At 39.7% G+C, this 23,169-nt stretch overlaps 1 protein-coding gene across 5 annotated transcripts in view; it reads right to left on the bottom strand.

The window, feature by feature from the left end:
- FRAS1 (Fraser extracellular matrix complex subunit 1) overlaps positions 1 to 23,169 on the bottom strand; it is a 409,779-nt gene that overhangs the window by 5,138 nt on the left and 381,472 nt on the right. For all 5 annotated transcript variants that reach the window (XM_039845532.1, XM_039845530.1, XM_039845531.1 and 2 more), the window contains 8 exons: positions 22,033 to 22,193; positions 19,882 to 20,096; positions 16,945 to 17,095; positions 15,190 to 15,297; positions 14,035 to 14,194; positions 10,437 to 10,553; positions 3,827 to 3,993; positions 1,138 to 1,343 (listed from right to left, as the gene is read on the bottom strand). In XM_039845532.1, coding sequence (XP_039701466.1) covers positions 1,138 to 1,343; positions 3,827 to 3,993; positions 10,437 to 10,553; positions 14,035 to 14,194; positions 15,190 to 15,297; positions 16,945 to 17,095; positions 19,882 to 20,096; positions 22,033 to 22,193 — 1,285 coding nt within the window. The remainder of the gene's footprint in view (positions 1 to 1,137; positions 1,344 to 3,826; positions 3,994 to 10,436; positions 10,554 to 14,034; positions 14,195 to 15,189; positions 15,298 to 16,944; positions 17,096 to 19,881; positions 20,097 to 22,032; positions 22,194 to 23,169) is intronic.

Below are 23,169 nucleotides of genomic sequence, written 5' to 3'. Positions count from 1 at the left end.
GAAAGCTGGAGCAACTGAACTGGCAGGTGGTGGTCACTAGGAGGAGAAAGGTAATCTCTCCTCCTGCCTTCGGTTGGGTCAGAGAGTACATGCTGCAGGAGCCCTCTCCTTAAGGTGACAGCTGCCTCTGGGTGCCCAATGCCCTCTTCAAGGGTGGACACTTGGTGGCCTCTGTGATCTCAAAACACAAACAGTGGGCTAGCCTAGGAAAGTAATTCTCAAGCTATATAGTCTCAGAATTTTTATATGCTTAAAAAATTAAGGACCCCAAAAGTCTTTTGTTTATGTGTTTTATATCTATCAGTACTTACTATATTAAAATTAACATTACAAAACTAAAAAAATACTTATTTGCTAATTCATGTTAAAATGGAAATGAAAAATCTATCACATATTAACATAAGTAACGTATTTTTAGAGAAAATACCTATATTCACTCCCACAGCCTCGAAAGAGAGCTGGCATTGTTTTACATTTTTTTGCAAATCTGGAAAAGAACTATATTCTCACATCTTCTTCTTCAGTTGTGATATGTTGTTTGGCTGAAGTATATGAAGAAAATCTGGCCTCACGAAGCTTTGTACTTAGAAAAGGAAGGGATGTTTTAATAGCTTTTTCAGATAATCGTAGATATTTTTTTGATACTAAATCAAAATTTGATAGGTGGTATTTTTAAAGATTAGTTGTAGTGTACATTCTGAAACCATATCAATAAACCTTTCATATACTCTACTCTCATGAGGAAATGAGTGTGAAAAGGCAAGCATCATCATACTGTTATAAAAGTGTTTGGATCTTGTGGATTCCCTGAAAGAGCATTGGGGATATTCAGAAGGTTCTGGACCATATTTTGAGAAACACTGGCCTAGACTTTCTTTTTCCTGGGACATTAATAATAGCTTGTCCTTCTTACTCACCATAACCATCACATTTGACACTATGTACTAGAATTTAGCTGATCAGAGAGAAAAAACAATAAATATATATTATATATTATATATAGAAAGAGAGAGGGAGGGAGGGAGGAAGGAGGGAGAGAGAGAGAGAAACCATCAAGAGGGGTTTTATCTGCTTTCGGCAGAATTCATAGCTGAGAAAATCTAAGCAAGTGTCAGCTCTATAACACTAACAGCATACCAGCAGCAGGAATCGGTGTTTTAGGTGTTTGTTTGGCTGAATGCATCCATACTGTGGCCCTTCATTGTAGATTGTCCCCGTGGGATCAAAGAAAGGCACATAGCCATCCTTGCCGGTACAAAGATAGACTTTCTCCAGCTGGAGTTTGTAAGCGGAATTAAGGTTTTGTTCTGGGTTCCAAAGTACTCGACCATAAAGGATTTGACCTGGAAAGATTGAGAGGCACAAATTAGGTCAGACTTTAAGATCAAAGAGAAAGAAATGTCAGGGGTAGAAAGGATTTAACACACTGTCTTAGAGTCAAAGTACCTCTCTATGAAGAGCTCTATGAATCCACGTGCCCCTAAAATACTCATTCATTCATGTATTGCTTCTTTTAGTCAATAAGAATAACTAAGCATTTAAGCTGTGCTAAGCACTCTGTTATGTGCAGGGGATTCAAAGGTGAGTGAGAAGACAGAAATAAAAGATAAGCAATTACTAAAAATACTTATCAAACTCATACTATATGCTGGGTACTGTACTAAGTCCTTCCCATGTAAGAACTCATGTAGTGCTGACAATTTTACAATTTGTCACCTACATTATCATATTTAATCCTCCCAAGAGCCTAAGAGATAGGTTCAATTATTATTCCCACTTAAGATAACTTGTCTAAATTTTCGTATCTGTGACATGAAGGACGGGAGTTGAGTACAAATTCGTCTGGCTCCAAACACTTGTCCAGAACATCTACTATGTGGCAGGTCAATGTGACCAGGTTGGAGGGTATGTAGAAGCTCTAGCAGGAGAGATTCTTGAGAAGACAGACTAATGGTGCTGTGGATTCTGTACCGAAGTATATAAGTAACAGGGAATACTGGAAAGTCTTAAGGAGGGGCATAATATCAACATAGCTGGGCTTCAGAAAACAGAGAATGGAAGAAAGACAAAGAGACTAAAGTCACGAAGGTCAGACGGGGGCTATTTTAATGTCCTAGTGAAAAACAGGTATCTAAAACATAGCTGTGAGGCAGGGGGAAGGATTCAAGAAATGTCTAGGAGTCAGATACCATTCATTTTAATGGCAGATGGGTGTGGGAGGCATAGAACTGGAGGAAAACCCTGAGGTTTTTGCCTGGGGCACCTGAAACATGATGAGCCACTCAATGGGACAGTGAATATGAAAGAATATATTTAGAGGAAGTGAATATGTTTAGAGGGAGATAAATTCAGTTCTAGACATCTCTAGATGTCTGAAAGACATCCACTTGGAGAGGCTTGGTAGTTTCAGATTGCATGTGAAACGAGGAAATGACACTCAGGTGAGATCAGGGGTAAGATCAACTTTTCTAGAATAGCTGTGGAGTAGTAGGAGTACAGGAGATTCTGAGTAAAGGGATGGGCCAAGCCATGGGGATGACCAGAGGTAGCACTGAAGTGAGAACAGAAAGAGCTAATCATAGAACCTGGAAAAAACAACACAGGCAGGGCAGAGGATAGAAACCTAGGACAGGAGAGTGAGAAGTGCTCGGAGAGGCAAGACGGTGTCGGGTGAGGCTGGAACGAAGGAAAGCAAATAGAGGGAAAAAAGTCAAAATCCGTGGACGCCAAAATCTCTCTCATTGACAAGAGAGATTTCTGAACCATGGTGGGACAAATCCAGCCTGCAACAGGTAGACAAAGAAGTGATTGTGAAGAAAGGCCATGAAGAAAGTGTGTATGCTCAATACTTCTTTAGGAAAAGAAAAGGAGAAAATGGGCTGAAGCTTGAAGGAAGAAGAATTGAGGGATTTTTGTTTTTCCGTTATGGGCAAAACTTGAATGTGTTTTTAGGATGAGAAAAAAACTCAGATATGAGGAGAAAATTAAAAGTAAGAAAAAGACAGAAGGGGTTATTACGAGAAGGCAGGTGATTAAATAACTTATTCATTCAACAAATATTTATTGAGAACCTAGGCACTGGTGGTGTGGTGTGGAAATCTGACATTTGATCACAATCTCCATTCTCACGTAATTTACAGTCAAATGGCAGAGATAGGCAATAAATAAGAAATATATAATACACATTACATAATATTAAAAAAATATAAGTACTATAATAAATGAATAGTGTTCTGTGAAAGTGAAAAACATGGAGGCCTATGTGAGGTTGTCTGGGGTAGTCAGGGAAAGCCTTTTCGAGGAGGTTAGCAGTGAAGTAGCAACCTAAAGGGGAAGAAAAATCTAGCTGGCTGTTTGAAAAGGAGACCATGTTTGGGGCAGGGAGGGGGCAGAGGAAGCATTTTAAGTAGAAAAAGCATGATGGAGAGCACATATACATGTATGTTTAACATACCTTTGAGGTTGGCTGGCAGTGGGGATCATACTGTAATCTCTGAGGGACTTAGAGATAAAGCAGCTTACCCAAAGTTAAGCGTTAGAATCTGGTTGGAGACGCCAGTCTTCTTACTAATCAAACCAGTGCCTTTTTATAGTGCCGCCCTGCCGGTCAATATAGTGTCAAGTATGTAATCTTAATTGTGAAACGCTGTGGAGGAAGAATATGGGACTGTTCCTCGCCTAAACATTGGCTGCTCTGGAACCCACACCAGGGGCATCTGGAGAATTGACTGAAAGCTGATGAGCAGAGATGCTAGTCCGGGCACTTATCCGAAAGAATCTCAAATCCAGCCAGAGTCACTTTCTGAAGGTGATGGAGACAACTCACCTTTTGAGAAGGCTCCTTTGTAATCCATTTCTGCCAGTGACATATCAGATGTGTTGGGGTCCATCAGAAACACCTTTTCGTTATTGCAGAGCTGAAATTCAGTATTGAGTGAATACACAACTGGTACGGGGCGGTTGGTCTGCTGGAATGCAATGGGTATCAGGAATCTAAACGTGGGAGAAACAAAAGCCCTTTGAGAGTGGGTCAGCTTTGCACACGTCGTTCAAGCTGCCCTCCCCTTGCCACCTGTCTCAGAATTGTGAACAATGCTAAATATTTACTGAATAAAAAGATGTGTGTAGGAGTGGGACTTAATTAGTTTGGGTCATTATGAGGTTGATCCGCTCTTTTAAACAGAAATAATCTAATTCGTCTTTAGAATTCTTCAGTACTCTTTGCTTTTCCTGGAGCTTTCACTCTGAAGGCCCCCGAAGTCGCTGTGATTGCTAAAGGGCTGCCTTGGTGCCCTGCCTCCTCCTTCCCAGACCTGCATGCTCCGGGACTGCCACTCAGCCTGATCCAAACTGCTTGTCCTATGTCCCATTCTTCTAGATGTTACTAGACAATGCCGTCTTGCCTCCCCCTTACTCCAGTGACCTTCTTTCTCAGTCTTTTGAATCTACTTCTTTCTTCTTCGCCTCTGGCCGGTAAGGGCTCCTCCTTCCAGAATGGCCTTTTTTAGGTCTCTTGACTAGCCTTCTATTCTGTATTCCCTACTGCCCTGGGACTCAATAATCAACAACTATTCACTGAGATTTCGTTATGTGATAAACACTGTTCTCATAGGGGGAATTTGAACAATTCTATGAACAAAACCCTCAGGAAAGTTACACCCTAATAGGGAGATAATTAATAAACAAAATAAGTTAAAAAATAATATAGCACACTAGAAGGTAAAGAGGTAACTAGGAGAAAAATGAGGCAGAAAAAGGGAATGCTAGAAAGAGGTTCAGTTGGACATTTTAAATACGGTGGTCACGGAAGGCCTCAGTGAGAGGAAAACATTTATGCAAAGGCTTGAAGGAGGCAAGTGAGTCATGTGGTTATCTGGGGGAGACAACTTTCCAGGCAGTGGAAACAGCAAGAGCAAAGGTTTGGGGTAACAAGTGTGCCCAATACGTTAGAGGAACAGCCAATCAGCTAGAATGGCTGAAATAAACTGAGTGAGGGAAATGAGATCAGAGAGGTAACTGGAGGCCATGTTAGCCTTACCCCATATGGTAAGGACTTTGGGGTTTACTTAGATTGCTGGGGAGTTTTGAGAAGATGAGTGGGGTCTGCTTTGTTTAGAATGGACTGGAGAGTGGAAGCAGAGTGACCTGTTGGGAGGCTACTGCTGTATTCCAGGTAAGTGATGGCAGTGGTTCTGACCAGGGCAGTTGCCAAACGACCATGGGAATGGTTGGATTCATCTATTTTAGAGCAGATGCCCATAAGTTTGGCCGACACATTAGATGTGGGGCATAAGAGTCCCAGAGTAAGAGAGGGGTCAAGGATGTTTTTAAGAATTTGGGTGTAAATATCTAGAACAGGGGTCGGCAAAGTTCTTCTGTAAATGGCCAAGTAGTAAATATTTTGGACTTTGTGGCCATATGGTCCCATAATTATTTGCTTCATTTTTTTGCCAAGTTCCAGATAGATATATTTGTTAAAGAATAATGCATGAGTGATAATTTCAATGTTTTATTCTTCCAGTAGAGTCCATTTGACCATTCCTTACTTTTATTGAAGGTGCTCCAGTGGGTAGATTCAAGAAGGCTGGGAAAGGAACTTGGGGTGTAGGAGAAACTAACATAAGCCAAGGCTGACTCTGCTTCAACAGCTTTATAATGATATAACCATTAGTTTCACCAAGAGCTCATTTAGTTGACTCAAGAAAATAGGTTTTTCTTGTTGATACTGGTATTACCAGAATCCACTAGTGCCTGGTACATAAGACACTCAATAAATATTTACTGATTAAATAGAATGAATAATGGACTTGAGATGATTATGATGTATAAGGTTAGAACAAATGACAGACCTCACAAAAACAAGCATAATATGAAACACGATTCTATTGAATTAAGTCTGAATTCTCTGAGTCGGTCTTGATTGTTTTTTTGTCTTGCAGTTCTATTGCATCCATATATAGCCAAATAGATGATCAAAAGCAAGGTTAGGTGCAGGGAGGAAGTCACCCTGGGAATAGTGGGGAAATATTTCCATCTCTGAAGCCTCCATAACACTCTTCCTGCGGTAGCTTCCCTCACCCACAAAGCACTGAGCCTGGATACGGGTTGGTGTCTTCTTTGCTCCTTTTTGCCATTTTCAAACCATTGTTCCTGTCTTGTCTTAAAAAAAAAAATCCAGCACTTACTCTGGAGAAACTCTTCTTTCACATATAAACTAAAAGACATATAAGTATTCTTTGTAGCAGAGAGAACCTGGAATCATTAGCCAAATAACATGGTCAAATAAATTGCCAAATATTCCTACAGTGAATACTTTGATGCAGTGAAAAATGAACTACAGAACTACAGTTACATCAATCAACACAAATGTTGATTCACTTATGAATCAACGATTCACTGAGGAAAAAAAAAAGCTACAGAGAACTTATGTTGTCTGAAATTTTTATATAGACTTCAAAAACATGTAACACCATGTAGAAGTAAATACGAGGTGAACCATAAACCAAAACAAGGGATGATAAATATAAATATCATGCTAGCAGTTACCTTAATGAGGAGGCAAAAGGGAGTGCAACTGGAAGGGGCACTGAGGTTTAAAAGGTATTAGTAGCGTTCCATTTCTTCTTTTCTCTTTGATTCCCAGTTTTATTTGTTATAAAATGGAAATAACACTGCAATCTTGCGAGGAATCATTGTAGTGAGAATTAAATGTTAAGACTTTAGTATAAGCCTACCACATAGTTTATACTCCATACATGGTCTTTAATATCACTGGTAGTTGATATCATTCATTTTATCATCAGTATCATAGTCCAAGGGATACTCAATTCATTACAGTTGCAATTCATATTAGGTAATGTTCTATTTCTTGGTTATATATATATGTACTATATATCAGCGGTCTCCAGCCTGTTAACTGTCCGTGGCCTGTTAGGAACTGGGCCTCATAGTAGGAGGTGAGTGATGGGCCAGTAAAGCTTCATCTGTATTTGCAGCGCTAGCATCACTGCCTCAGCTCCACTGCAGATTATCACAGAAGCGTGAACCCTACTGTGAACTGCACATGTGAGGGATCTAGGTTGCCCTCTCCTTATGAGAATCTAATGCCTGATGATCTGAGGTGGAGCTGAGCTGGTGATGCTAGCGCTGAGGAGCAGCTGCAAATACAGATTAACATTAGCAGAGAGGTTTGACTGCACAGAGACCAGAATAAATCAATCACTTGCAGACTCATATCAAAACCCTATCCATGAGTGGCAAAAGACAAGCTGCATCTGGGGCAGGCTTTACAGTGGCAAGTGAGTTGATGTACTTCAATTGTACAACTGTATCTGGTGGCATCTGATTCTGCACTATGGTGAGTTGTATAATTATTTCATTATATATTACAATTTAATAATAATAGAAATAAAGTGCACAACAAATGTAATGTGGTTGAATTACACCGAAAACTATCCCCTGCCCCAGTCTGTGGAAAAATTGTCTTCCATGAAACCAATTCCAGTGTCAAAAAGGTTGGGGACCGCTGCACGGTCTTCTGAATGTCTAAAATATTTCCTAATTAAATAATTTAGTACGTGAATAAAAATTTCCCAGCATATCTCTTCAGATTAGATGCCCTCTGTTCTTCATTACTGCAGACAGCTATTATTCTTCTGGTCACATTCCCTCCCACAGTGGGCTGACTATGGTGCTCTCTAGCACTGCTCCTGCCATCAGTCTTGGTGATTTTGGCATTCACATGGATGAACCATATCATACCCTAGCCTCCCAGTTCCCTGATGTCCTCACCTCCAAAGAGCTTGTTCTTTGGAGCCACCTTTGCTTCACTGTTCTATTACGTACCACCTCCAAAATTCTCATTTCCAAATTCCTCACTTCTCTAACTACCACCTCCTATCTTTCCAGCTCTCCTCTTCTTTAACTCTCTCTCATTAATTCTCCCACCATATCATGACCTCCCTAACCACTTTTACCAGGATGCAGAGGAAGTGGAACAATGACACACCCATAATGGGAATGTATACACATTGTTACATATTTACAGACACTTCAGAAAACAATTTGGCAGTATCTTAAAAAGTTAAACATACATCTATCATATGATCCAGCCATTCTATTCCTAGATATTTATACAAGAAAATAGAAAGCGTATGTCCACATAAAGATTTGTATATATATGTTCATAGCAGCTTTATTTATCATAGCCATAAACTGGAAACAACCCAAATATCCATCAGCTCAAAAATCAACAAATTGTAGCATATCCATACCATCAAATACAACTCAGCAATAACAGGAACAAACTGCTGATACACAACAACTCGAATGAATCAAAATAACCATGCTGAGTGAAAGAAGCTAGAGAAAAAGAATGGATACTGTATGATGCCATTTATATAACATTCTAGAAAATGCAAACTAATCTATAGGGACAGAAAGCAGATCGTTGTATTCCTGGGGAAAGGGGTGGGAAGGGTTGGATGGAATGGAGGGATTGTCAAGGGGCGTGAGAAAGCTTTTGGAGGAAATGAATACATTCCTCCAAAATGTATTCAACAACTGTGTAGATATTTCGTAAATGTATGCACAGTTGATCCTTGGGCAATGCAGGGTTAGAAATGCTGACCCACTCCGTGCAGTTGAATACCCGCCTATAACTTTTGACTCCCCCAAAACTTGCTGACTGTTGACTGGAAGCCTTACCAATAACATAAACAGTCAATCAACATATATTTTGTATGTTTTATGTATTATGTACTGTGTTCTTAAAATAAAGTAGGCTAGAGAAAAGAAAATGTTATTAAGAAAATCATAGGGAAAATACGTTTACAGTATTTATTGAAAAAAAATTGTGTATAAGTGGATCTTTGAAGTTCAAGCCTGTGTTGTTCAAGGGGTCAACTTTATATGTCAAAATTTATCAAACTGTGTATATTTTAAATATGTGCACAGTTTATCTTTTGTCAATAACATGGTAATTTAAAAACAACTCATTTGGGCCTCCAGTACTGTCTGACCTGCTGCTATCTCTTCCCTCTAGTATATTTACTTTCTCACTCTCTGAGGTGAATATATCACTTTCCTCTCTCTTCTCAAACCTCTATGTTCCTCAGTTCCAGCTAATGCTTGGCTTCTCATTTCATGGAGAAAATAGATTTGATTAAATGTCTATTTGTCATCCTTACCTTCCTAATCTACTAATTCTCCCTTGGCCCTTATCCACAGCCTCTGCCCGCCTTTCTCTTTCAGTGGACAAACTCTCTCTGACTCTAGCTAAGGCCAACCCTGACCTAGATCGATCCTCTGCCTATTCAAGGACTTGGCTCTGCAGATCTCCCCTCTCTCTGCATTCTCGAATTTTCCCTCCTAAACCAATAGGGTTACTCCCACCAGCATACAAACATCCTGAAATGTTTTTTTTACCCTAAAAAACAAACAAGTAAAACCTTCTCTGACTCCTTATCTGTTTCCAGCTCCTACCCCTCTCCTCCGGCTTCCTTTATAATAAAGCTCCTTGTTTTGTTAAGCACCGTTTTCCCTTGTTATCTCCACTTTCTCGCCTCTCTTGAACCCACTTCAATCGGGTTTATCCCCCTGAGTCCATTGAACCTGTCCTTTGTCCGGTTCATGAACAACTTTTGTATCACCAAATCCAATAGCCAGTTCAGTCTCTTAACCTGCATGTCTAGGCCAGAGCAAAGCACATAACAAGAGCTGACTACATACTGGTCGAATGAATGGACACTGGTACAACAGCTACTCTTGGGTCTCAGCCGAGTATGGTTGTTTCTCATTACTAGTGGTAGTTATGTTCTATGAAGCTGCAATGAACACTGCATTAGTGAATACTGAACTATTCACTGCTCCTAGTGGAAATATGGGCTAGAGTTCCTGCAGCCGCTAGTCACAATTTTCATAAACAGGTCAATATATAACCTTATTTTATGCTTGTTTCTGCCTAAAGACACCTTATTTAACATATGTTGCTGATACGTTAATATAGAACTCATGGTAACTGCACTAAAAGTCATGCTTGCATGAATCTTATCTAACACTCCATAAATTCCACTCCGTATCTCACAGCCTTCTTGTACTTATGAACGCTAGACAGCATGTCAAACTATGCTTGGGCACCATTTTAAACAGGAAAATCACCAACAAAAGAACAAAAATTAAAACAAACAAACAAACATGGCACTAAATAGACCGTGAAAAGGACACTTGTTTACAGTATGAAAGTTGAAATAAGATGGCAGAGCACTGCCTTGCTCAAACTGAGCTGGAAATGTGTGTGTCAGGTGACTCAATATTTTGTCACTGTGCGTTTTTGTAAATGACTGTGAAAGCACCACAAAAAAGTGATTGGGGATTATAAACAAATGTTAGCAAGTAGGCGAATTCATAAATAATGAGGATAGAGTGTATTTGCCTACCTTTCCGGGGCATGAGCAGTGCAGGCTAAAGGCTTCTCTCCTGGGTCAACCCACGGCTGTGTGGGCTGCACGGTGCAAGGGATCAGGTAGATGGTGTACTCTCCTGAGTAGTCCTTCCTGTGGGTATACAGAGCAGGCTGTGGTTACAGGGAACAGCTTACAGATTGTTCACTTACCCAGAAATACAGCGACTTCCTTAAACAGTTTTCAGATGGTATTTGTGCCCCAAATCTAAGAACTTTATGAGTCTGCAAACACAGTTTTCAGGAATTCATCACTGATTATTCTGTTACAGTGTTATCCAGAAGTGTTAAATAGAGCTACTTTTATTTATTCAAGTCCTTTTCATGAGGAAAGCTGAGAAAGGCACACTGTTTACAAAAATCTAAAAGGCTCAGGTGAAGACAAACCAGAACGAGCCACTTCCTATAGATTTCCATGAAACCTGTTTGGCAATTTCTGTTTACTGTTTCTTGTTGACTGGCATTCTCAACTGCAAGAACTTTTATTTATTAACATGGGATCGAATAAGCTGTTGCTCTTAGGAGAGGTAGCAAGTGCCCCAGGGTTAAAAGACATCTCTCCAGAGAAAGCCCATACCTCCATTTTATTAGCATTCAGTTTTGGGGGCTCCTCTCCTAAATACTACAGCCCTGTCCCTTTACTAAGTTGAAGAACAATCTCACATCTCCTAGGAGACTGCTCGCTGGGAACGTCCCTGTTTATGGTGGAGCACGGGACTCTGTCTGTCATGATGCAGAGGGTAGGGAGGCTTTGTACCCTCACCTACTTTATTTCCCTCACTTGTCATTGAGTAACAGCCCAGCCCTGGCAGGGTGCCTGGAAGGCAGCCAGACATCCAGAAGTTTCAGGAAGATTCTCTAAGAGCCTTGGGAGGCTGCCATCCATTGAATAAGGAGCACAGAGCTTAATTATAACTTGTTGTGAGCGATCTCTGAAAGAATCCCATTTCTTTTGTATTATTTATATATACATATTACTAAATGATGGCAAAAATTTGGTTAAAAAATAAATAAAACTTTCATGGCACATCCTATGGTTGGTTTTGTGGAATGGTACAGGGCAGAAACTTGGAGGCAGTCTAACCCTGGCTTGGCTCTGCCTCTGCCATGGTTGTATGATTTTAGACAAACCATGCAACTTTCAGGGCTTAAGTTTCTAAACCCCATTCGGCCCTCAAAATCTGTACATCTGTATGTCTGTAGTTTTTCCATCTTCCTGCAAAGCTTGGACCAGAAGAAAATGAGACTTTGTGTATCATATTTGAATTACATGAACATTGACAAGTATAATGTGAATAACAACTCTTAGTTAATAGAAACACATAATTAGGCAGAAATGTCCATGCTTGACCTTTGCTTTCCACAAGACAGACCAGATTATGTCACTCCTCTGCTCAAACCCTATAGTGGCTCCCACTGCAGAGTAAAAGCCCAAATTCACACGCTGGCCTCCAACGCCCGCATGGTGGCCCTACCCCACCTTCTTACTTCCTTGACCTTATTTCATGTGACCTTCTTTCTTGCTCACTCCACTCCAGCTGCTCCAGCCTCCTTGCTATTCCCCTGAGCATGCCAGAAATGCCACCGCCTCAGGAACTTTGCCAGGAACCTCTTCCCTAGACGATCTGCTTAACAAGCTCCCTCACCTCCTTCAAGTCTTCGGTCAAAGGTAGCTTCTTGATGAAGCCTACTCTGAACGTTTCGATTAAATGACAATGTCTCCCCCCTTCTGATTCCCTTTACCCTGCTTTATCTTGTTTATTTTTTCATAGCACTCATCACCTTTTAACATGTTATACCATACTTATTTATTATGTCTACCCTGTGCCTCCTTATTCTAAGTGCTGTAGGCAGAGATCTTTATTTTCTTCCCTGTTGTGTTCTGTGTGCTCAGAGCCTTCCCTGACAAACAGCAAATGCTCAGTGAATATTTATTGAACAAATGAGTGCAGGACAAATTGTATGGTCTCCCAAGCTTACAGCCCTATTTTCCCCTACCCCTAAATACAATTTAGGTCAATTTCCTCACTATCTCTGCAAATATGCCAAACACAGTCCTAGATACAGGTAGTTCTCCCTCCTTTCTAAAAACTAGACAGGTTCCATATGTTGCCCCGCCTCCCACAGGAAGCCTTGCACAACTTCCCAGCCTATGCCAGGCTCTCTCCTCCTGGAACAGCTGTGGTCTTGGTGTTGGGTACCTCTCACAGCACACAGAGGACAAAACTTGTGGTGTTGTTCTTCACTTTGCCACTTTTCTATGTATTGATCTCCTTACCTCAAATGTAAGCGCCTAAAGGATGCTTATTCAGTACCTACCATATGCTAAAACTCGCAGTTCCCTGGAGATTCAAGAGAAATCAGGCATGCCTCTTACCCTTGGGAAGTTCACGATCTAGTGGAAAATGGGGCTTTATTTAGAGCATAATAATATGATGAGCTGTGTTATAGCAGAAGCTGGGACAAAATGGGAGCAAAGAGGGGGAGCTTTTAGCACTGAATAGGGCTCAGGGAAGGTGTCACAGAAGGTCAGTATTTGAGCTGCAACTCAGAGGAGTTTGAGTTTTGCAAGAGGAAAGAAGTGGGAAGGGCAGAGGGAATTGCAAAGGCACGGAGGTATGATGAACTGGTGGGTTCAGCCTTGGGGAGATATTTAATGTAGTCAGAAGGCTGGTTTCAGATGAGGCTAGAGAGGAGGGGATGAGCCTTGTATAAAGAGTTGAACTTCATACGGTAGGTGATGGGGAGTCAGCAGAGGATTTAAAGAGGATCGTTTCTCTGCCTATAAATTGGGACAAAGTAGATACATAATCTCATGAACTTCTAGGAGGCACAGCCCGTGAAGATTATTATATATTGATTTCGAAGAAATCATTATATAAAAAAAGTATCTAAGACCAAAAATTTATAATGAAAGAAATCTTTTTGAAATGATTCTTAAGACAATCTGTCACTTCTTAACTATAAAACGAGGGTTAGATGTTCATGCTAAATATAGATCTTAATTTCATGACCTATAACAGAGGGATGATAGACTATGACAGACTCTTGGTAATAGTTTTAATTTTGTTTTTCTTAGACTTCCATTTTATAGTGGGATATTTTACTCTATTTATCCAATTCCTATTCTATCTCTATATTAGCTGTTATTTATTTTCTAGGACATTGGGCCATAAGGAGTAACATCTGGATCTAATAACCAGAGATCTGAGATTTTGCCATGGTTGTGGTAATTGGAATGAAATTTCTTTCACACTCGAGTTTTAGTTGGACACATTTCCCAGCTTCCCTTGCAGGTAGAAGTGCCATATGATTAAGTTCTAGCCAACAGCATGTGAGCAGAAGTGATTTGTGCCCTTCCTGGTCCGATCCTTGGAATTAGGTTCCTGGTTTATCCATCAGGGGCTGACATGAACTACATTTGTTTTTTTCTCCATTTGCCAGAGTGTTGTTTCTCTCTCTCCTCCTTTTAAAACAGAAATCCAGCCTTTGAAGAAAAGCCCGATTACCCAAGCTTCTGAAAGAAACTGCAAACATTTCAGACCTACCCCTGAATGCCTTTCCCCTGAATTTACCTGTTATAAGAGCTTGTGGCTCTCCAGAGTTGATATGGAGAATCGAAGGTCTGAGCGCTCCACAGCAGCTGCAGGCTGAATTCGATTCCTCCCAAGTGGTCTGGAGTCAATATGAAAGACTTCACATCAGGGAGGGTGTGGTGCTCCAACACAAACTGTCCTATTTCAAAGGGAAACATGCACACTTATTTGTGAGTTTTATTGTACTTGCGGTGATGCCCTACAAGTCTTTGGATTGAATTAATATTCTTTGATCAAATAACTAAGGTTATACCTATCCTCTTGTCCTTAGAATATATCCCACACTGCTTGGGACAGCATAGCATCTCAGCTGGCCATCCTACCAGTGATGGTCATTATAACCATGGAGATTTATAAACGATATGCATGTGCCTTGTGGAAATGGTGCTAATGAGCATATCCATAATAATAGGAGTCCTTATGTGACAATTAACATTGAATACATATCGCTTTGAATTCCAACCAATATGTTTCTTAGCCTTAGAAAGGTCTCAGTAGTTTACAAATAGAAATACTAAGTTTGGATTAAAAAAAATCCTTTAGCACCTCCTTGGTAGAAGAAGACAATCGTAAACATGACTAAAAAGGTGAAGGTTACTCGGCAAGACGCCTCTATTCTTTCAAACTGCAGTCATGCGATATCTTGAATAAATAAAAGCAAGGAGGCTATTCTAGATTAAAAGAGACTAAAGAGATATAACAACCAAAATGCAACACAAGAATCTTGAGTGGTTTCCTCCTTTTGCATAAACAGATATAAAGTAAATATAAACTAATATAAAATAAGTAGAAGACATTTCGAGGACAATGAAGGAAATATGAATAGGGACTTGATATTATTGGATCGTGTCAAATATCTTGGATGTGGTGCTGCTATTATGACATATAAGAGAATGTCCTTGTTCTCAGGAGATGGCTACCGAATTACTCAGGGTAACTTGACAGGAAGCCTGCAACTTGTTTACAAATGGTGTGACAAAAAAAAAGGGTAAGCACGTGTCTATGTTTATACACATATAGCAGAATGTTAACAACTGTTGATTTTATTTCTAATTGTTTGATCTTTAAATTTTCTCTGTGTTTGAAACGTTTCTTAATAAAAAATTGAGGGGAAAAAACCAGCACTGGTATTACCTCTGAATTTGGCATGGGTCTTAAATTCAATGACGAGACGGCCGTCTTCTCGAATATAGATTCTTAATATCTGAAGCCTGGCAGAGAGCACACTGTCTGTCTGAATTCCTGGGCAGGCAACCATACACAAAACATTCAAGTTAGAACATGGAGAAGACCTCCCGGACGGAAATCTACATGTAAGTTATCTCAGTGACACCTCTACGTAGAGATAAACATTTATTTGAATGTAACTTATGAAAAAATATTACATATTCATGTGAACACAGAGTCTATTTAGAGATATTTGCCAATTATAATTGTAGAACAGTTCATTCTACTTTCTTTCATTTTTTTTTTTTTTTTACAGTTCCATTCTCTTTGACAGAGTCTCTTTATACCTGTAAGTGTCACTTGCCCAGATGCAGGGCCCCAGCCCAAAATGGGGAAAAAATTGGTTCTTAAAACTTCTTACTATCAACTTTAAACCAGGATGTAGTTACAGCACATCTGCTTTATAGTTTCTTCTCTTTTCTTCACCAAGACACCTTTTAAGATTTAACAGAACCATAAACAAAGTTCCGGTGATTACATTTAGTACTCAAACCAATGAAGAATTAAAGGTTAGCTTAGAACGCCAGCCATAATGGAATGACATGAGTAAACTGTAGCCTTAGTAAGATCACTCACAAACGTGATGCTCAATGAGTTTAGTATAGCTAAAAATTAAAGGGTAACCAAAGGGGAGGGAGTGTTAAAAAAAATCAAGCCAAACTGAACCAAAGCTCAAGAAATTATCTGACCCAAAGTATGAAAGCTTCCTGAAGTTATTTTCCTATGAGAAATATAATGCAAATAAATGATTGGAGCTTAAATCATTTAACAGAAGAAAAGATTGTATCTTCTATGAGTAGACATGAGGCCCCATCTAAAGAATACTCCTGTAGCCTTTTAGTATCTCTATCTCAGATCGAGTAAATGATCTTTGGGAGAAAGAGAAGGAGAAAGAGAAAGCAGAAGTAAGGAAAATGAGTTTGGGGTAATTTTTGAAGTACAGGACACTGAAAATGGGAAAGAAGCAAAAAAGCAACCCAAATCCATTAGAGTGAACGGAGGAGAGAATCATGGAGTTGTAAGGAGCATTCATGTGCAGCAGTGAGAGAAGGTGGCAGAGGGAGACGTGAGTGAGGTGTGAGCTCCCAGCTGAGGGGCTGTCACCAATCCAACCTGAGATGAAGGTCATTTAAAAAATTCAGCATTGAAATCCTTGAAGTAATAGTAGGGTGAAAGTCCCTGTACTTTTAAGAATGCAACAAAAGAGCAAAGTCTAAGCCAAATAAATAAAGTGAAGCAAGTGGCTCTTGATATATTTTTCTATTTCCATGCATTTGATTTGAAGCCCCTTTTTGCTCCTTAAGCAATATGAATTATGCCATTTTTAGCTAATAGCAAATGAACATGATTATGTTCCAAAACAATACACACTCCTCTGAACTCCTAATGGGCAGTGTAGAAGAACCCCTCGCCATTTGCCATTCTCTACTCCAGCTATGTGGGTTGAATTCCTCAAACCCTAGAGGCCTTCCAGCATCAACATATATGGACATCATTCTTATTCAGGAGCCAGAGATCCACACACTTTCCAGACTTCAGGCAACCCTCCTTTGTATGCAGGACGACAGGATGAGGAATGCAGCTGTTAAAAGTCACTAATTTTTTTTCTTTTAACCTTGCTGAAGCATAAGGTAGGAATAATTATGATGTCAGTGGGCATACCTGTCCTCCAGAGAACGGTGTCATAGAAGAAGGAAAACTCCATCTCAGTGTGGTGCTCCAAGGAGGCCCAGCCCCTGGGGGCTGTCACATAGATGTAGGACACGTGGAGAGGCACGTGCACTGTCAGGAACGACTGAGCAGAGTCTCTCACCTGTCAAGCAAATGGTGTGCACACAGTGAGGATTATTTCTCTCCTGTGATGAAAAGGCATATGTCATTACATTTCGCTCAATTCTATCTCCACTCACTCATTCGGTCACTCACTCATTAACAATTATTAACCAAGTATCCACGATTGCGTTAGGCACTAGGCTAGCAGCTGGGTCCCCAGCAGTGGAAAAAGCCAAAATCGCTGTCTTTATGGAACCAACAGTCTTGTAAGGAAGATAAATAAATTTAAAAAACAAGAGTAAATAGAAGGATGGGAAGTGGCCAGGATGCTTCTTATGTAGGGTGATCTGGGAAGGCTTTTCTGAGGAGGTGACACTTGAACAAAAGTGTCACTTTTGAAGAGTGAGAAGGAGCTTTGTCTCCACTGTTTAGTTGCTAGAGGCCTTGACCGAGATTTTAGTTATTCCTGAAGGACTGACCTGACAGACCTGGGATCTACCGCCAGTGTACAGTCTCTTGCTGATGATACCTTCCAGTGACCTGTACGAGAGCTTGAATCAACCCTAGTTGGGATGAGCCCAGGTGTGGATCCTTGGGATGAATGTGTGGCTGACTTGGACATTTCAGGGAGTACTCACAGCTCCTGCTCCAGGAACCAGGTGGTGGGGTTTGGATATCATTTCCAGGAAACTTACCAACAGACAGCTCAGAGCTGCATATGCTTGGCTAATTTCTGATCTCACACAGTGCCGTGATGAAATTATTTTGAAAAGGCAGAACATCGCACTTTCAAAAAAACATTTCTAAGGAGGTTCTTGTTAGTGTTATTAATTTGGCTCAATAATTTTTATTTTCCTATGCAATGAACAGAAACTGGATGGAAAGTTAAAATATGAGCATAAGCTTTCATAGGGAAGCTAACTATGTACATGTGTGTATAAATAGGGAGTTGTTTTATTCATTTTTAAATGTGTTTTATATTTTCCTTTATAAACATATATTTTATAACAAAAAGCTTAGTTTAAAACAATTTCATTTTTTTATTGGCTAAATACCACAATACACTATAGAACTTATATTTTTCTCTTGTTTGAGAATACACTGTAAAGTTTTTCCACGGTAACTGGTGGAAAGAGCCAAATGCATTATCAATATTTAAGACATTAAAATTGTATTTTTTCATATTCAATGTTGTTAGGGATATAAAATTTGATTCCAAGTTTTTCAAAAAGACTACTAATATCGTATTCATTTTAAAATCTCTTGAACTGCCTTATTCTTTTTTTTAGAAATATTTTCAGATTTTTATCTAGGTATCAAATCATGTTCTGTTCCCTTAATATATAGGTTTTGCTAAAACCCTTGTCCTAATCTCACAATTGTTGATATTAGTACCTCCAATACTTCACTAATTGACTGGCAAAATGAATTTCCCTCTTCTGTTTCTGTTTATTCTCCTTTAACCTTCATGTTACTTACTAGTCCTTAAAAAAAGAAACACAGCCCTGACATATATTTACTACATACCTATTTATATACCAGACACTGTGCTAAATGCCTTTCTGTATTGAGATTATTAGTGACAATTTCAGATGAGGTTCAGAGAGGTTATGTCTCGTCCAAGTCTGCTCACATTTGATAGAAAAAGATATGGTAGAGCTCAGTTCTAAGTTCTATATTCTTTCTGCCATAACCAGCTGTTTTTAACTAATTTTAAAGAAACAGGAAATGATGAAGTATTTCTGTGTATTCTTTCTGTGTTGGTTTAAAAGATCTTTCTTTGTCTTTAGGATTTTTAAGCATATTCTGAATAAAAATATTCAAAATCTTGAATAATTGAAGTAAAATCATGGAAAACAGAGTATACTAACTTTTGAGGAGGCAGAGGAGGAACAAATCAGTTAGTCTTGCATTTTCAGAAGCATATACAACTGCAGAGACTGAGAGAAAATCTAAGAATGCCTTAAAATTCTATTCAGTAGAGGGCAGTAGTGTATGCCAAATGAGAGTTAACCAACAGGCGTCACAAAGAACCAAAACAAATTTTAATCAGACACTTTCCCCAAATGATTACTTTAAGTCTCTCTACAAGTTCCCTCTTTTTGTATGGTTGAAACTGATCTAAAATAAAGACCAAACATTTAATTTTTTCATTGAGATAACTGCTCATAGTTGGGTAGAACCTGCTTTAGAATTACTTTTTCCTTGAGGACACATTAGCCTAGTCCCTTTGATAAAACTTCCCTCCTTTGACTATGGTTTCTTCTGTCACTAATGTTTAATGACTATTTTAAAAGTGTCGATTTTTACAAGAGTTATCAGTTTGGAATAGGTTTAGAACAGATATGAAATCAATGTGTTTTGTTCTTTCTCCATAATGCTTAGGATGAAAGTGCTCTACCTGTCATCTGAGAGACAGAGTGTACCACCTGTCATTTTGATTCATTTCCCCGCGTGCAGAAGAGAACACATCTACTTAGAAACAACTCTACCATTAAAAGTAAATCTTTTTGGATTTCCAAAAAAACGTATCTACCAAGAGAAGTAAATATTAGATTTTTATATAAATGACTATGCCAGACATTTTTTTCCATATTAATTGGAACATTTTCCGCATTACTTTTTCAGTTAATTGATTTAGAGGACTTTGTGAAGCTTTCTCTAGCCATGATGTTGCTAAGATCTCACTTGAGGGACTTATAAAGAAGACTCCCTTAGTTGGCCCAGTTCTGGAGGCTACTGGATGCAAATGCTAACCAAAGTGCTTCAGGAACAACATGGCACCCAGGTACACGCAGCCCTCAGACAAGCCCCTGCAGTACCCACCTGGAAGTCTGCAGTGACTGACCCCCCACAGACATCAATTAACTCGGTCATGTCGTAATAGGCATCAAAGGTCCAGACGCAGCTCTTCAGGTTCAGGTGTTTGTAGAGCTGGATGGTCTTAGGCTCCCGCACGCTGGGGTCAAACTGGAAGGGGCGGTCATAGCCAGGCCCCAGGGCTGTGCTGTCATAGACTGAGTCATCCAGGAACCCTGTCTCTGAGGGAGAGGGAGGACAAGGAATAGTAACTCAGTCTGCAGACTTGCTCCTTGCTGGCTGTCCAGAAGCTGGGTGGGGAGAAGGGACATGTCCTTTTGATATGGAGAGAGCTTCCCCACCATCTAAGACTATTAATAGAGCAAGCCAGGCCTCCTAACTGCCTGTTACCCTGTGTTAGTGACCGGGCTCACAGACTACTCTAAGGAGTTTCAGGAATCTGGAAAGAAAGGTTAACAAATGATACCATAAATGAAGTTAAAGCTTGTTTGGCCCTGCATAGCTCGAAAAAGAAAACACACGGAAGCTTTGACTGTCACATCTGGCAAGTTTGGTTCTATGTTCCACAATCAGTCCTTGAAGAAATGGATTTACTATATGGATAATTTGTTGATGAGTTACTATTTTTAAGATCTATTTTTTAAAAATAGCTTTTATGGAAAGCCGTCAAACAAACATCTGACTATGCCCCCTCCCAAGTTTCCGAACTCTTGGGGAAAAAAATCTTAATTTGGTGTTAATGAGTAAATAGCTCACTAACGATGTTTGACTAATCCTTCCCTGCTATAAGCAAAAATTATTGGATCAAATGCTGCCAAGCAACTGAACTGTTTTAAATTTAAAAAGACCTTTATGTAGTAGAGAGCTGAATACAGACACAATTTTAGACTATTAGGATTAAGACTTTATAGAACTATAAGCAACAATACTATTTTGAAAGAGCTGATGTATTTCTTAGAATGTTTGACAGTAGCACCCAACCTTCTGCCCCACAAGAACTAGGATCTCAATTAGCATATGTTGAATTTGTGTTTCAATAGGAAGAGGTACAAACTTTCAGCCTATAAACATAGTATAGTACGTTTCTTTCATTAGATGTATATGTGGACCAATTAAACTTTCATGTGTAGCTTCAGTGATTTAGGAATAATTTACACTCAACTAGTTTCTACTATATAAAGACCATCACTACCCAAAGTGATGCTTAATGAATATGAAAGAGCACGTGAATGCTTTTCTGTCTTCAAAAACACTGTTAAATGATTCATCGGTTGTAAAAGAAGTACGCATTTAATGTGCACTTGCTAAGGTAAATGGAAACAGACAGGATTCTTTGTAAAGTAAAATGTCTGCTGTGCTGAACAGAGAGAAGTGGTGTCAGTTCCTTCAGCTATGCATCAGCTGCGGAGCAGCTCAGCCTGAGATCACAGCCTTGCTCTGGCAGCTGCCATCAGAGGCTGAACAAGATGGGTCTGTCTCAGCTGGCACCGGAAGTAGGACGAGTCTGACCAGTGGGCTCTCTGCAGAGCTCCCTGAAGGGCTGGTTGTGGCTTTGTCAGGCTGCATTGCAATTTGACTTCTCCCTCTGCCCAGTCCTGCTCCTCTCCTTCCTTTCACAGATGTCGATCCCTAGTAAACATCTCGTGCCCCCAACTTTCCCTCTGCTCCCACTCCTGGAGAACCCATCCCATAACATGTAACATCTGCACTTTAGCTTTCTAAAGATGCTGCGATAATGGGATTTTAGGGCACAGATCTAAACATGCTCATTAGATGGGAGGAAAAAAATTAAAATTTACCATGACTGGCATTTAAAAATGTCGGCAAATTTAATCCTCACCTTCATTGGTATCAGTGTTTCCTCATGTTATAGATAAGAAAAGAGTGGCTTAGAGAAGTCTAGCTATTTCTGTTCAGCTGTATATCTAGTAGATTAAGGATCTGAACCTAAGTCGGTTTGATTCTAAAGTCTTTGTTTTTTTCCTATTCACATCATTGTCTAAGCTGCCTAGGTTTGGTTGCCTGCTCAGAAGGAAATCCACTAATTATGCAGATTTTGAGGATTGGAAAACAAAAAGCAGAGTTCACTTAGCCATATCCATAAAGGCCACTGTGCTGGGCTGGAATGCAAAAGCCAGCACGGAACTCATCCCTTACCTGAGATGCCTCTCAGATCGCGGGTGGTGACGAGATTGGAGCAGACGTGCTGGTGTCTGTAAATGGATTCAGATAATAGAAAATGCAAGTTGTGCAAGGGCATGGTGGAGATAAGGGGCAGCATTCCATCCTGGTGTGGGATCTGCACTGAAATGTGGATTCTAAGGGAAAAAAGGGCAGAAATAGGTGTTTAGTTGCATGCTATAAACAGTTAATATGGTGCATTTCTTTCTCAAAACCCAATTTGAATTCACCAGTGAATTTACCAATTTCCCCCTCTAAAGCTTTCTGTGTAAGATTTCTCTCTGAACATGAGAATCAAGAATCATAGATTTTTTTTCTATACAGGAAAAGATAACATCACGACCACAAATTAATGCTCTCTTTTGATTTAAATGAAAGCTTTGTTTCTTCATGAACTAAAGCTGAGTTACTGATATAGGTATCGCTCCCCTTCTATATCACAATGAGTATCTGTGGAGACTGGGTAGGGTTGACACTCATTTTTTTAAAAAGTATTTGTGCCAAAAAGGCATTGAGTTTTTAAATTCTAAGGCCAATATTCCTACTCAGGAAAATATCTTAGAAACAGAAATACCCCACTACACATAATGTCCCTTCTCAATGGAAAGAGTCTTCTCTCTCCTCCCTCCCTTCAAGTTCCAGTTATGCCATGTAAGCACCGGCTTGGTCTTGATCTGCAGTACTCTCTCTCTCTTGATCTACATTCCTCAGCATTTAGGTGACTTTGCACCAAGAAATTTGTAACTTATTTACATGGGCTGCTACTTCTTGTACATTTTCAGACTGTTTATCTTGCCTCCCCACTCCAAGGACAAGGACCATTTCCTTCACTTCTGTTTCTCTAGAGCATGAAGTATACAATTCTCAATAAAATATAGGTTTAATAAATACTGGTTAAGACTGCACCACAACAAAACTGTAATTATATGCTGCATCTTTTTTTATCGTACGAGTTAAAATTCTCAGAATGTTTATTGAGTTTTGAGTTTTTACAGCTTATCTCTCAGAGCAAAGACTCACATTTGCAAGAGGAATTAGAATTTTGGAATATGGTGGCTCTTTTTTTGCTAGGAAGGGGTCTGTAGTGCCCTGGGCACTTCTGTTATTGCTTTT

The sequence above is a fragment of the Pteropus medius genome, unplaced genomic scaffold (genome assembly GCF_902729225.1).
Source record: "Pteropus medius unplaced genomic scaffold, Ma_sr-lr_union100, whole genome shotgun sequence".
Lineage (NCBI taxonomy): Eukaryota > Metazoa > Chordata > Mammalia > Chiroptera > Pteropodidae > Pteropus > Pteropus medius.
The sequence above is the reverse complement of the archived record's forward strand: the minus strand, read 5'-3'. Positions and strand labels throughout refer to the sequence as shown.